The following is a 15,802-nucleotide window of genomic DNA, read 5'->3' as shown; positions in this document are numbered from 1 at the left end:
CTGCGGTCGTCGCGCAACTGGATTATTTCCTTGCTGTCGGTGCCCTTCCACTAATTTTATGCTGTGGTGTAACCTTTTCTTTCTGCGCGGTCTATTCACCATGTACTGGACAGTGGGATCTTTCGTTTTTCTGTGTTCAAACTGTATGTTCTTCCCCTCAACTTCAGCCATGGCAACTTTTCCTTCTTCCGCTTCCCTGCATTCCTCTGGACATTCATTTTCCTCCTTTTTCTCATCTTCGTCGACCCTTAGCATATTGCAACTCGGAAAGAGTTCGTAGTCTTCTATCTGCCAGTGGTAAAGGCCATTCACAAAGTCCAGGTCGTCGTCATTCGATCCTCCGTCAAGTCTCAATACTCCTTCTTCATCCGGTTCCATTCTCCTCTTTCCTTCGTCATCACTCTCGCCTTCATTGTCAGAATCTGACAATGTTGCCTCCTCGCCAACCATTTGCGTGTGCAGGTCAATTATGAATCTTTTGCCTCCGCGCTCCATTGATAAGGTATTGCGTTTCCAATCATATTTTACTTTTGCTTGCACCAAACAATCCCGTCCCAGAATAGCATCATAGCCTTTTCTTTTTAATGGAATGACCACAAAATCCAATAAAATGGTTGCGTACCAATTGTTACCGGTTGCGCTTTCAAAATTTCCAACGGTTTGATTCCATGTTGGTCTGCCGTGAGCAACTGAAATGCAGGTGGCCACAACATCGGCTTCCCCAACTTCTTCCAGGTATCCTCCGATAAGACATTCACGCCGGACCCTCCGTCAACAATTGTCTCTGTCAAAACATTTCCCAAAATTCCCATCTCAACGACCGCCGGATACCGTTCGGAGGTGAGTGCCAACAGCATTGGGTCTGTTGTCGTCACTTCCCTACTATTCCTTCCTGTGTCCTCTGGTGCTTTCGAAAATGGTGTATGATTCAGAATGGCCGTTTGTAACTGGGGCATTGTGAGAAGGAGGTCACTTATCTTGACTGGTATCTCCGTTTGTAAGATCTGTCATACAATGTTTTGTTCTGCGAAGTTCCTTGCCAAGGTGCCGGTGATGTCCTTCAACTGAGATGTCCCCGCTGACGATGCCTTTGCAATGTCCGCCTACGCTTCCCCCACTTTTCTCTTTTCCTCCGCTTGCCTTCATGTAATTGCCAGAACCTCCTCTACATCCGTGCCAACAGTGATCAAGTTTACTCCAGCCTTTGGACACTTGGAATCTTCATGATCGCCGGGTCTGCACCATCTGCATAATAATTTCAGTGTGTTTGCTGTTGTACAATCCCGTGCAAAATGACCCCACAAATTACACGCTCGGCATTGAATGATCGGCCGTCCGTTTGCATCATACTGAGTTCGACTTTGGCTCCCATTATTATTGTTATTATTTGTATTGTTGTTATTTTGCCCTCTGCTATTATTCCTGTACCCTCCGGATGTGGCACCATCAATATTTGCATTTCTGTTACTGCCCGATAGGGAAGCCTGCTGCGTAAGAAGCACCTGCAGAGATCCTCTTGTCTTCATGTTAAAAGGACAGTCCTTTGTCGAATGGCCCATAATCTGACAGATGTTACAGAATTGGTTCTTCGGACACGATCCCTTAGTATGACCGTTGGTCTTACATTCCATGCACCACAGTTCACTACCTTTTGGCTCCTTCTGTATATTTTTAAACTCCATCATTCGAACCATATCCTTCTGTAGGGCACGAACCTTCTTGCTACTGCCTTCGTCGTCGCTACTATCATCTCCATCAAGCTCGTCGTCATCCAAATTAGAGGATCTAGTTTTCTTCTTCTTTGTCTTCTGCTCACTTTCAAGGTCCAGTGCTCTATTATACGCGTCCACATATGATGACGGTGGCACAATTTTCATTTTCCTTCGCAATTTCGATCGTAGGCCGTCCACGAACCATCTTTTCTGCAATTCGTCCGCCGGCTTGCTTTCCATTTTGTTTATTAAGTCTTTTAATCTCCTAGCGTAAACATGGACAGTTTCGTGCTTCCCTTGCTTGGTATTGAAAATTTCCGCTACGATTTCATTATCATCCCGCAAGAGTTTAAATTCCGCCAAGAACTCCTTTTTAATGTTATCCCATGTATCCAGCATCTGCGGATCCATATCTGAAAACCAATCAATCGCGACACCCCGTAGGGTTGCCGAAAATTGCCTGACCCATTCGTTGGCATCTGTGATTCCATTTGCCCGCCAGATTGTCTCACATGTCTTACAATATCGGAGAGGGTTGGCTGTACCATCACCTTCAAATTTCGGCAGCTTTTCTTTGGGTCCCACCATAACACTAGAGGTCTGCACTCTTACACTGGTCGGCACTCCCACACCAGCGGTTGGCACTCCCACACCGGCAGTCTGAACTCCCACACTGGAGGTGTTGATAGTTGCGAACCTTAGTGAAGACGAAGGATCCTCCGAAATTGTTTCCCGCGGAAGGCTATCCTGGACGAAGAGGTCACTCCACGGTCGTGCTCCGTCGGCACTGCGAGCCGTGCGAGTTGATGCTCTTCTGTCTGAATTTTCTTCCCTCGGCGAACACAAATTCAAGAACTCCTCCCGTGCTTCTTCCACCAATTCCACCCGCTGTCGAGTCTCCTCCAACAATTCCTCCGCATTTCAGTTTCCGTCGGCAATCTTCTGGAACCTTCGTTGGCGTTCGGCTTGCTGTGCCAGAATTAAATTCTCTTGCACAATACGGATTCCATCTTTTCCCTTTGCCTTATTCCGATCCTTGTTAAGCTGATTTGGCATTAGTCTTCATTCTTCCCACCTTCCAGATTCATAAGGCAACGGCACCAAATGTTTACCGTACAGGTAAAGAAAATGAACGCATACAGACAATAGAACATGAATAGCAGAACTTATATTATTATTCGCAATAGTAGATGATTGATCATTTACAATGATCCCAGACGGGATATAAATACTATCGCTGAACCTTCCCGAAGTAGTCCGTCGATCACAAATATTCTATCCGCTACAAACTATTCACCAACGACGTCGGCTACAGAATACAGAAACACCGCCGAACCGTCGGCTACAGAATACAAAAACACCGCTGGACCGTCAGCTACAGAATACAAAATACCACCGGAACCATCCAGTCGGCTAACAATTTGGAACAACGAGATAAAGGGAAAAGAGTTTGACAAAATGTATACCAGTCCCCATCAAGAAAGTGTAATGTTCAGGGTACTAAATACATTACAGGAGCATAACAGGCGAATAGATAGACAAATGGATATGATGTTGCAGCTTATGGCTAGACAAATGGATATGATGTTGCAGCTTATGGCTAGACAAATGGGCATCAATATTGACAATCTGTATGTTGCTCCAGTGTAGAAAGAGGTTGTTTCCTTAGGTGGGATCAAGACACATATAGAGCCACCTAGCTATGATGCTGGTGATATGGAGTCCATCAATGTGGAATTAGAAGAATGCAAGAATACTATCATATCAACAGCCACTTCTATGTCAGTTGAACCATCCAACGAGGAGTTTGGCAGTATGCATGCGGTTGTAGATGTGTGCTCTGATGATAGTACACTTGTTATTGCTAATGAGGTAAGCAATATAGTGACAGAGTCATATTATATTATCGAACAACAAAGTGTTAATGTTCACTCTTGAGATAGTACTATGTTCAACATGGATGCAACATTGTCTTATGTCAATTTGATGTTTGAGGCTGATGTTGATCATTCACCTGAGTGGAGTTGGGCTCGGTTTTCACCCTCTACAAAGATTCAGTTTTGTGTTGCAGCAGTTGGGAGAAAGAGGTTTCATAGATCTTCTATGGAGCCGCCTTCTGGTGACATCCAGACTTATACTTCATCAGCACAAGTTTTGGGAGCTAACTTTCAGGACATGTGGTTGGTCTTAATGATGTTCATTTGTAGTTTGTTTAATGTCCATATGGATATCACATATTACTTCAATTGGGATCCAGGTGGAGGTTGGAGTTCATTATGTTACTTAATTGCTTGAGGAGGGTAGATTTGTAATGATCCCATCTTTTAGCTCTCACGTTCTCCAAAGTCTAAGTGGAGGATAAGAAGAAATTAAATTAATTTCTTATAAAGTCATTCAATTAAAACATAAAAAGGTGACTTTGTATTTAATTAATTTAATTATTAATTACAAGGGAGTAGCTTCTAGGGTATGTATTAATTATTGGAAGGACGGAAGCCTCTCGTGATTTAATTAATTATTGCCAGGGAGGAATTTCTAGAGAACACATTAATTATTGGAAGGAGGAAGCTTCTAGCTCTTGCAATTAATTAATGTTTTAGTTCCTTCCAGAAGGATGAAGAAAAGGATAAATAGGGCTGAAAGTCTCATTGCTGATCATCGGATGATTATAACTTGCATTTGATAAGAGCTTGGATGTGTTAATCACACTCCCTTCTTTTGGCAATAGAGGACTTTCATTCTCTGTTGTAACATTCTAGATGTCATTCCCTTAGGGTTTGGCCTTTGGAATACATCTCTTTGTAATTGATTGCAGCATTCGCAGCATTAATATAATTTCAGCCTTGGTTTAGCTTTCAGGCATTCCTGGGTGTCCATTACAGTGGCGGAGAAGAGCACACGGTTGTAAGTAAAGGCGAACATTCAGATTCATTCTGTTGGGAGGAATCTCATATTCCTTAATGTGTACTACGTTCTAGGGACAGAACTAAATCTACTCTCAGTCAGTCAGCTGCTGCGACATTCTCCACACTTTGCAGTCACCTTCAGTTCACATCAATGCACCATCACTGATCGGGTGACTAAGTCTACTATTGCAGTGGGTCTTGAGGATCATGATCTTTTTAGACTTACTGATTCTGGTGATTCTCAGGACTTAGCTATGGCTGCTCGGCAATCTTTTGTCAGCACACTTTGGCATCAGTGATATGGGCACTTAAACGTGCATTATCTCTCACAGCTTGCTCGGGATGAACTTGTTCTTAGATTGTTAGCAATTCAGACTCAACACCTTGGAGTTTGTGACACATGCCAGGTTGGGAAGCAATATCGCACACCTTTCACAAATGGCGATTCATGGCGAGCTTCTCAGGTACTTCAACTTGTTCATGCCGATATCTGCGGCCCTATGGCCACTCCTCCTATTCTTGGGTCTAGGTATTTTATGTTATTTGTTGATGATTTCAATAGAAAAATGTGGGTGTATTTCCTTAAAAAGAAATCAAATGCAGTTCCTGTATTTCAGAAGTTTAAACCTTTAGTTGAAAAAGAGTCCGAGAAATCTATTATTACTCTTAGATCAAACAATGGGGGAAATTTTGTTCTAATGCTTTCTCTAGCTTCTTGGATACACATGGCATCAAATGCCAGTTAACCACACCCTACATGCTACAAGAGAACAGTGTAGTTGAACGTCGGAATAGGACAATCACCAAAATGGCTCGTTCCATGCTTGAATACAAACATGTTCCGAAGCAATTTGGGCAAAAGCAGTTAACATTGCAGTTTATCTGTTGAACCGGTCACCCACAATGGTGGTCAAAGGTAAAGCTCTAAAAGAGGCCTGGTGAGGTCGCAAGCCCAAAATCAGTCACCTGAAGGTTTTTGGCTCCCTTGCTTTTGTTTGGATCCCTGATGCGTCACGCACCAAGCTAGATGCCAAGAGTCAGAAACTGATGCTTGCTGGATATAGCAGTCTTCACAAAGCCTATCGTCTGATCGATGTTTAGACATCTTGTCTCATCTACAGTCATGATGTAGTGTTTGATGAGCAGCGAGGACCATTCATGCCAGTTTCTCCTGTTCCTAATCCAGCAGACCAGCCTATGATGGCTCATGATTTGGGAGTTCGACTTCCATTAGGTCCACTTGATGGGAGGGCTCTAATAGCTCCTGCAGCATCAGCTATTCCAGTGATACCTGTACAGACACCTTTGGCTTCTCCTGCAGAATTACCTCGCTTTGTAGATGCTTCACTTGAGTTTGATCCAAATTCTTCTGATAAGGATCCTGTTGATCAAGCATCTCCTAGTACTAATGTTGGTCATTCTCCTATCCGGCCTAAGTGGTGGGCTAAGACACTTGCTGATCTTCATGATGATGAGCTCATTGATGGGAGAACTGCTTGAAAAAAGAGCAAAACTACAGATTTTGTTAACTTTGCTCTTATGGCCAACATTCACAGTGTGTTTGAACCTCAAACATATTCTAAGGCTAAAGGCATTCCAGAGTAGGAACAGGCCATGACTTCTAAACACTAGAGCCTACTGAAGAACAACACCTGGGTCCTTTCTGATCTTCCACCAAGGAAGCAACCCATTGGCTGCAAATGGGTCTACAAAATCAAATACAAATCGGACGGTATTTTGGATAAGTACAAAGCTTGTTTAGTAGCGCAGAGCTTTTCTCAGCATCAGGGCATTGATTATGAGGAGACCTTTGCTCCTCCTGCAAAGATGAGCACCATCAGATTAGTCCTAGAAATGGCAACACAGTTTGGCTGGAAGGTCCATCAAATGGATGTCAAGAGAGCTTTCCTGAATGGTGATCTCCATGAAGAGGTCTACATGACGCACCCTCCTAGTTTTAAGGTTGCTAGTAAAGAACATCAGGTTCTTAGATTGGTAAAAGCTCTCTATGGCTTGAAGCAGGCCCCTCGGGCATGGTACATCAATATTGATAAGTACCTTAGTAATCAAGGCTTCAAGAGGAGTTCTTCAAACTCAAATCTATACATCAAGACTACTGACAGTGACATCATCCTTCTGGTTGTTTATGTGGATGATCTGATCGTCACTGGCAGTTCAGCATCTTTGATTCAGGGAATCAAATAGAATTTATGCCAGTCTTTTGATATGACTAACCTTGGGCTCATGCATTATTGTCTAGATGTTGAAGTTTGGCAACAGTCTTCTGGTATATTCATCTCTCAGTCCAAATATGCTAGGGCCTTGTTAGACAAATTCCATATGTAAGATTGCAAACCTACATCTACACCTATGGAGAAAGGTCTCAAGTTATCAGCAAAGTCCGATTCTCCTTCTGTTGATGATACTACATAGAGGCAACTAGTAGGCAGCCTCATCTACCTCTCTGCTACTAGGCCTAATATCAGCTTCGCAGCCAACTATATTTCATGCTTTATGACAACTGTAAGGTTGATCATTGGATGGCAGCAAAGCGTGTGCTTCGTTATGTGAAGGGCACTCCAGATTATGGACTTCTGTACTCTCGAAGTTCTAATCCTAAGCTCAGTGGGTTCACAGATTCAGATTGGGCAGGCTCTGTTGATGATAAAAAGTCAACATTTGGATACGTGTTCAGTTTGGAATCCGGTGTAGTCACATGGACCAATAAGAAGCAGCAAATAGTTTCTCTCTCTTCTTTAGAGGCTGAATACAGAGGGACTGTTAAGGTAGGATATGAAGCTGTTTGGCTTCGTTGGATGCTTGGGGATGTGTAGATGTCACCAGCAGGACCGACTACTCTATTTGTTGATAACAAAGGTGTTATCAAGTTAGCACGAAATCTAGTCTTCCATGAACGAACCAAGCACGTGGATGTTTAGTGTCATTACATACGATAGCTGGTTGAAGACGAGAATATAGATTTGCAGTGTGTTCCTACCACAGATCAAACAGCATACATTCTCACCAAGCCTCTTGGTCTTGATAAGTTTGTCAAATTTAGAGGAAAGCTTGGTGTGTTAGATAGATTAACCATTAAGGGAGGTTGTTACAATAATAGAGAAGTCATCTATTATCAGTTAATGGTTATCTATTTTAAATATCTAATTAGCTTTAAATTTGCTTTCGTTTTTTGCTTTCTCTAGAATAGAATTTTTCTATTCTTTACGATAGTTTCCTAAGTAAACATCATCTCATTCTTTTGTATAAATTGACCTTTCGGTCTCTGTTAATATCAAGCAAGTATTTACCAATTACTTTGTAATAACTTCTTCTAGAAAGCAATTTTGGAATTGCCACTTTTAGTAGTCACAAATTCAAAGTCCTGGTTGAGGCATGCTTTGAACATTTGGAATTATAATATCGAGGCCTTTCATGTACCTCTAAAAATGCACGTTCTCCATATAGCTTTTGGTTTATTTTTGAGCCTTATTTTAGTATAAAAGAAGAAATTTATTTTAAACTCCATTTTACATCAACTGGTTAATAGTAGTCATACAGCCTGTATAAGATGTTCTACAATGTGTTCAATTCTTCCAATTTTATAAATGCTCCTCCTATATTTTTTGTTTTAGAAAAATGCAAACGTCTACTCTAAAGAATGATAGACATAATTTTCTAATGTCTTAACTGCTACAACTTAGAGTAGCACTGATTTGGATATTTTCTAAAAACGCATTTCTTGAATAGATGTATGCATAATCGTAATCTATTATTCTACTTATTAAAAAAAATTCTCAAAGGCCTAGATGTAAATTATGCCTTCCTTAGACTGACAATTGAATCTTTCATTTTGATGGAAATATATGCATTGATGTTTCGGAAAATCAAGAACTATAAAACATGGCAAATCTAATATAACACAGATACTGATAATGTTCTAGGGTTTCTTAGTACTGGATAGGGTGCTTTGAGAATTTGGAATACTAATGTCAAACCTTTGAATCAGAGCTCTGTTATTGGATGTGGTGATTGATGAATGTTCAAAAAAATACTTTGCTTAAAAAGTGAAAAATAGGTTGGAACCTAGAAGATTGGTTCAATATTGGACAGTCAAACCCCTAAAGTGACTATAAACTAAAGGTGGGTACCTCATTAAGAAGCAACGTTAAGCAATCACAATAAAAAGGTCGAATAGAAATGAAATTTTTATACCCTCACAAGTGGTAACAGTAGCCCTTATACTCCAATGAATATTTGGTGAATAGAAAATCTATCTTCTATGGTGTCCTAGATAATTTGGACAATAAATAAAAGCATAAAAAATCTTCCAAAGCTTCTCAATTATCTTAAATCTTAGGACTAAAAGCTGCAGGAAGAAAAAAGTTAACCTCAAGATCAAATGCAGGATTGGAATATATTGGATAAGAGGCAATCGCTGCCTGATATGATTCATATTTTTTATCAGTTAGTAGATATGGATAGAGTTCCTTAGCCCTCTATTGTAATCTCTTTTGAGTTTGAATAAATTTAGACCCCTCTTTTAGTCAAAAAGAGCAGACATAATATGCAATACTGCCAGTTTTTAATTTCATTTTTCATGAAAACAAATAAAAAGTATTCTTTTCAACTTTTCTCTAGTAACGGATTCCTTCCAATCAAATAATTGAAGTCAATTAACTGTATGCTATACAACATTAATTACAATATAGAATGGATTGCATCTTTCTAATGTCCTGCTTCGGGTCATAAGGACTATTTTACTTCAGAGTGTCTTGAAGTACATGCTTTCAGATAAACAAGTATACGATCTACTTCATATATTTTAGATTTTGTAAATTTTAGTTGTAAACTTGAATAGTATCCTATGGTTTCCCAGTGCTGGATGGGTTTTATTTTGCACATGTTTTAAGCTAACATCAGAGCCTTTGAGTTGCAACGGTTTATTATTGTATCTGTTTATTTATGAGTGTTTTAACACTTGGTTAGAACGGCTTGAGACTTGGAATACAGTACACTTAAAATTTACGTTGTGTAGAACTTTTAACTCTTTGATATTCTATAATTTCTCAGTGTTGGGTGGATTGCTTTGAGCGTGTGGAATGCTAATATCACAGCCTTTATTCTGGAAGACATTATGATTTTCTCTGTTCATTGATAGATGTCTGAGTAACAATGTAGTTAGAAGATGCTGGAATTCGGAAACAGAGTAATCAATTAAATAGGTCTATGAAAGCCCAGAAGTAAAGGCTGTAATCTTTTTCAGGATCAAAGCCAAGAGATCACAGCTGAATAAGGTAAAAATAATAAAAGGAATTGTTATAGTCTCAAAAGGTATAATTGTACCTATAAGTCCTTAATGATACCCTGGCTAATTTGGGTAATCATTAAGCGCCCATGAAATCTATAAAGGGTCCTGATTCTTGAGAGACCCAGAAACTGAGTAAAAGCCAATTGAATACAATAGATTGCTAATAAGCAGCATCATTGCGAGACTGGATACACTGCACCGTGATAGCAGTTGGTTTTAGTTTCAATTACTGGACAAACATAAGGATGTGATTCTTTCAACCTCTCACTAATGGGCAGTCATCCTCCATAAAGCTGAAAAGCTGTCATTCAAATTTGATGGATCTTATCTGGCTTTAATTGCAAAATATAATTTACTGCAGTTTGTATTTTTTTGATGGAGGGTTCAGACCTGCGAGGCAGCCCAAGACAGCCCAACAGAGGCACAAAGCCTGCAAGCTACCAACCAGTGAAGGCCACCACAGAAATGTTTTAGGAATCCGATATGGGCCCACTTTTGCCTGAAAACCTCTTCGTCTTAGAGCCAAGGACTAAGAGGTATCCATACTGCCAAAATCATCCAGTGCATGATTCCAGCCTCATCCCTTATGATGTCGGAGCCTTGCACTCAGCAAGCCTTGATCCCTGGTTGGGCTCATTGAGAACCTTTCAACTTCACCAATAGACCAAGGGCCTATTGACTCAGTTTGTATTTTAATTCAAAATGCTCTAATATTCATGCTTCTACAATAATACTAATTAATGTACCATCCACTTTAAATATTTTCAATTTTGTAGAAAAGTTCATTTACTATTCATTATCTAAGTTGGCATTCCAGAACCTAGTATTACATGAGTGCATGGTTTGTGTCTGATCCACACGGTATGTATTGGCCAAGGCTAAAAAGGACCTACAAAGCACAAAAGCACGTCTAAGCAGAATTAATGGTAGCACATCTAGGTGGGACTTCTACCATGCTATAAATGATTTAATCTTTGAATGAAAACCTCAAAACAGAAAGAAACATTTTTTAAATAGAAAGAAAAAATGATCTGGGAAACTTGCAATGACCTGATTTGGGTCTGCTCCTTTCACAAAGTTTGGCTTCCACTCACAATCCATTCCAACCAGGTCGACCTCAGCTGAGCTAAAATAGTTTGTAGCATCTACTAACTCGTCCATTGTATCAACCCACCATATAACATTTTCTTCTGACCCAAACACATCAGACAATTGCAGGTAATTATGGGAATGGCGTGGCTTCTTCCCCGATTGCTGCCAATTCTGCATTTGCTCTGCTACCGCCTCCCAACCGTACCCTGCATCTCCTTTATGAGCATTTCCCTTCTCCATGTTATGCCAATATCAACTGAAGCAGAAACAACGGTTAGCAACTTAGCAGGATTAGAATTTTCTAAAGGATTTAACACGGGCAAAGTTAAATACACACTTTCCCTATGGTACAGCAGTAAGGGGATGATTCTTATTTATTATGACCGTATTCCATTACTTGGCATTCAGAACATAAGATTGCTAAATACTTTAAGAACCTGTGTTAATAGAGTCATTGACTGATTTTTAAATAACATTTACTTTAATGGTAGAAGATATTTTTTTTAAATTGAAAATATAATAATCAATTAAATTGTAAAAGTTTGATTTGACTGAGTGAACAAAATTCTGTTTTCTAATTCAGTGGTTTCGATAATGGATTGTAAAATATGATTTGAATACTTCATAATTGTCATTCAGGCAGTCAAATCAGAAACATTCAAATTTAACAGCATGGATTTCGAAAATTGAATGTCTTCAACTATAAAATTATTATTTGTTTTCTTTGGCCTTTAAAAGACTAGCATTTAAAGACAGCAAAGCAAATAAATATTCAGTTTCTCATACTTCACATAATATATAAAAAGATAGGTGTTCATGAATCACAAACATACACATTTGAGTTGATATTTCTGTTCACACTCAACCATATACCAACAAAAATTACTGTTCCGAATAGTCACAAAAAATATAAAATGTAAACAAATACAATAACTATATGTATAAAACCTGAGCAAACAGCTTGTATTAACCTTTAAGTTCTGTGTACACCGGAGATGGATGGATGAAATAAGAAAGTTGACGAAGTATTTCTTTTCCTCAATATTTAGACGATGAAATCTCATCAATTTTTACTATTAAATCTATTGTTTTGTAGTTTGATCATACATATAAAAGATGATCATGGGGTATTAACTTATAATGCAGCTAATGAAGGACGGTCGAGCAGGATTCTTAACAAAAATAAAGTTTTTACTTTTTCTGTCCTGAGCCTCTCAAGGGAATTTACAGTAAGAATAACCGTTGGCGTATGCCGTAGTCTACTTACAAATTGCTTTCATGTGTGCAATAAATAAAGTAGTAAATGAATGATATTGGCAGAGTATATATTTTAAAATTATCTATTATTAAAAAATTATTCATTACATAGAGTCTTTATATATATATATATATATATAAAATATTTTTTACATGTTAATTTGGTTTTTCTAATATTTTATAGTTAATAAGAATATATAAATTATAATAGTTAAAACTAAAATTAAAATTAATTTCTCATAATCTAAATCAATAGAGGATTGAATATTTATTTTTAATTTAATAATAATTATTTTTTACATTCTATTAACAAATTTGTTAAAAAATGATTAAATGGAAAAAATATAAATATAAATTAACAAGCATAAATTAATGATTGATTTTTATTAATATTGTTTTTATAAAGTAAAATATTAATTTGATAATACAATTTTAAAAAATTATTGTTTTATAGTTAATTATTTTATTAGATAATTATAATGAAATTATTATTTTTAATAAATGATTTGAGAAAGTGTATAAATGTATACGTGTATGTATACATGATTATATGTAGGCATATTGCATATAAGTATGAGTATGTTTAAACTAAAACAATTTCTATTTATTTTAAAGAAGAAGAAATGACATGATTAAAAGTTTGGTGGATGACCTCTTTCAAATAAAAACATTAAAAAAAATAAAATAAAAAAGTTTGGAAGCTAATGATGATGATCATTACAACAAACATTTAACAACTGTTACAATTTCTTTTCTTAGATTATAATTTAAGTATTTCTTTTTAAAAAGGAGTGAAGTTACTTTCAAGAATATGTTTTTAAAAGGAGCAGCAAAATCATATAGATTGAAGTACACGAGAATAAATATTATTTAAAGTACAAAATAAAGAAAAGAAAAGTTACTCTAATTCTTGACATATGTTATCAATTATATTTGTTAGATTTTTTCAACATTAGAAAATATATAATTTAAATTTGTAATATAAAATATTTAAGTTGAAAGATGTTTTGACAATAATTTCACAATAATTTTTATTATAATAAGATTTTTTTATTTTTTAATACGTAAAAGGTACAAAGGATATTTGGAAAGCTATATTAGAATGAAAAGATAAATATCAGTTAAGGTACTATTTTTTCCTTCACTTGTAAGTTATACAAATAATAAAATTATTTATAATATAATATCATAAAGTGTTTGGACATTTGATATAGTGGGAAGGAAAAACAATTATTTAGATGCTTGTTAGATCCTTTTCTTCATATATAACAAATAGGTCTATTCATATATAAAGTATTTTGACATTTACTGTAGTAAATAAAATACAATTATTCATTGTTTTATTATGTAATATAAAGTATCTAAAGTCTTCAGAATCTTTTATTTTCAAAGAATAAACAACAATTTGATACTTATTTTTCTTTCTTCATAGATAATATGTTCATTTTTATGATAAAATATAAAAAGTATTTATATAAAGTGTTGGAACATCTTTGATACCTATTTTCCTTTTGATAAACATTAATTTATATCTGTTTTCCTTTCTTTACACATAAAATATTCATTGTCTTAATAAAATATAAAAATTACTTTATTTAGACATCTTATACTTATTTTAAAGTAAGAAAAACTAATAATTTCATGTATGTTTTTCTTTTCTCTAGAAATAACATGTTCATTCATAATAACAAGTAAAAATAATATATTTATATTTATATTTATATTTCTTTTGAATGTATAACAATTATTTTATTTTATTTTAATCGGTGAACGATCGAGGCCATGATTAATTTTATTAAACTTAAAAAGGATTACAATAGCTAAACTCCATTCAAACGGGCACTAGTAGGGAAGAACAAAGAAGAAAACCTCCAGTCTAGCCCAGGATAGATGTCCTATATTATTACATTTTGATAGGGGCATACCCCAGTGAATGTATCCAATGTGTTACAATATATGAGGGAACGAACCCCTTTTGGAAATTTACATCAAAACTACGTTACATAAAAAGAGTTGAACTCTGTCTAAATTAGGAAGGAACAATTCTTTTGTGCAAATCTTCCATAACGAACAATCCTTCCTCTGATTTGAGCTACTCAATTAACACATTAGTCATCAAAATAAATCACCCTAAAGTATAACTATCATTCTAACTTTTCATGAGAGAATGATTCTCAGTCCTAGAAATCAATCTAAAACAACAAAATAAATAAATAAACATCCAACATAATGGGGGACCATAGAACTAGCTCATGTGATCATAAAAGAAAAACACCTAAGTAAAACAAAACTCATAAGTATAGAAGTAAGAATATAGAACCAAACAAAAAATAAACCATATAATAAATATGCCCATAGTCTAAGAGTGAGTGAGCAAAATTAAGATACGAAGTAATGCAGGAAGAAGATTCACACACTGACTAAGCTAAATCCTTAAAAAAATGTCACTACAATAGTCTATGAAGATGAATCAAGAATTTGATCATAACCATAAATGTCTACCTCTATCTGTTGCATTAAAACCATGTAAAACAAACGAAACATCATCCTAAAATATGAAGTCTCTTTAGGACAAATGAATGAGAACAACTGAGGCATTAGCAGAAAATATTATAAGCACATAAGTTGTATAGAAGTTAATATCTCAAATTTATAGAAAAATGTAAGAATCCTAAGAAAATCATGGGAAAGCTATGCTTGGGCATGCTTCCAAGAGTACTGGATCATTACAGAACCACTAAATCGATAACATTATGAAATAACAAAGAAGCAATCTAAATACCATGAAGTATAAAAATATGCCACTTAAAAATCCAAATGCCAGATAGCTATAAGTTCGATGTAATCGAGATCAGACAACATTCTATATTAATCTGAGAGATTACGGTGAAAGATATACAAGAATCCACATAAACCCATTATCTACTTATGAAATTAGTCTTAGTTAAAGCAGATCTGAAATGGAAAGGATTCAAAACATGAATAGTTGAGCCAAACCATAAATAAACAATTAGCAGCAAATAAGCTTCTTCATTGAGAATTGATGGCTAAAACTAAAAATAAAGGAACATGGACACCATAATCATTCCAAATATTATGTAACGAATAAACAAAACCAGAACCCTTAATGATAGATAAACCACTATATATATTGATGAAATATGTCCAATACATATCAGAGATATACATCGCAAGGATCTTAAGAAGTCTTGATACTACAAAAAAGAGTACTAAATTTGCTATATACAGAACCCAAGTCGGTAAATGCGAAACCAACACTGGTAAATTCAGCCCTAAATTTTGATGAAAAAAGGTCATAATTTTGACCATAGTTGGTTGAATAGACGACTAAATTTGTCGTCAATCTTTTTTAGTCAATTTATTGTCATAGTCATTATGCATCAAAATTTTGACTTTAAAAAGGTTGACTTACCGACAAGAGGTTCGTCAATTTCCTTGGTCCAACCTAAACTCTTATTTCCTCATTTATGTCCATCGCTAGTTGAAATTTTGATGAACACCTCTTG

At 36.2% G+C, this 15,802-nt stretch overlaps 1 protein-coding gene across 6 annotated transcripts in view; it reads right to left on the bottom strand.

Annotated features, from left to right (window-relative positions):
- The window catches only part of LOC149571899 (uncharacterized), a 78,178-nt gene extending 66,054 nt beyond the window's left edge, over nucleotides 1-12,124 (bottom strand). For 2 of the 6 annotated variants that reach the window (XM_089813305.1, XM_089813302.1), the window contains exon 1: nucleotides 10,977-11,504. In XM_089813305.1, coding sequence (XP_089669431.1) covers nucleotides 10,977-11,258 — 282 coding nt within the window. In that variant the 5' untranslated portion in view covers nucleotides 11,259-11,504. Of the gene's footprint in view, nucleotides 1-10,976; nucleotides 11,505-11,989 lie in introns of those variants that run through there. The other 4 variants (XM_089813306.1, XM_089813303.1, XM_089813304.1 and 1 more) reach the window with 4 other exon arrangements.
- Nucleotides 12,125-15,802: the final 3,678 nt, after the last annotated feature.

This window comes from Cupressus sempervirens, chromosome 2, assembly GCF_028749045.1.
Source record: "Cupressus sempervirens isolate cs-2001-9-10 chromosome 2, ASM2874904v1, whole genome shotgun sequence".
NCBI classification, from domain to species: domain Eukaryota; kingdom Viridiplantae; phylum Streptophyta; class Pinopsida; order Cupressales; family Cupressaceae; genus Cupressus; species Cupressus sempervirens.
This window is presented reverse-complemented; position numbering and strand designations above follow the sequence as displayed.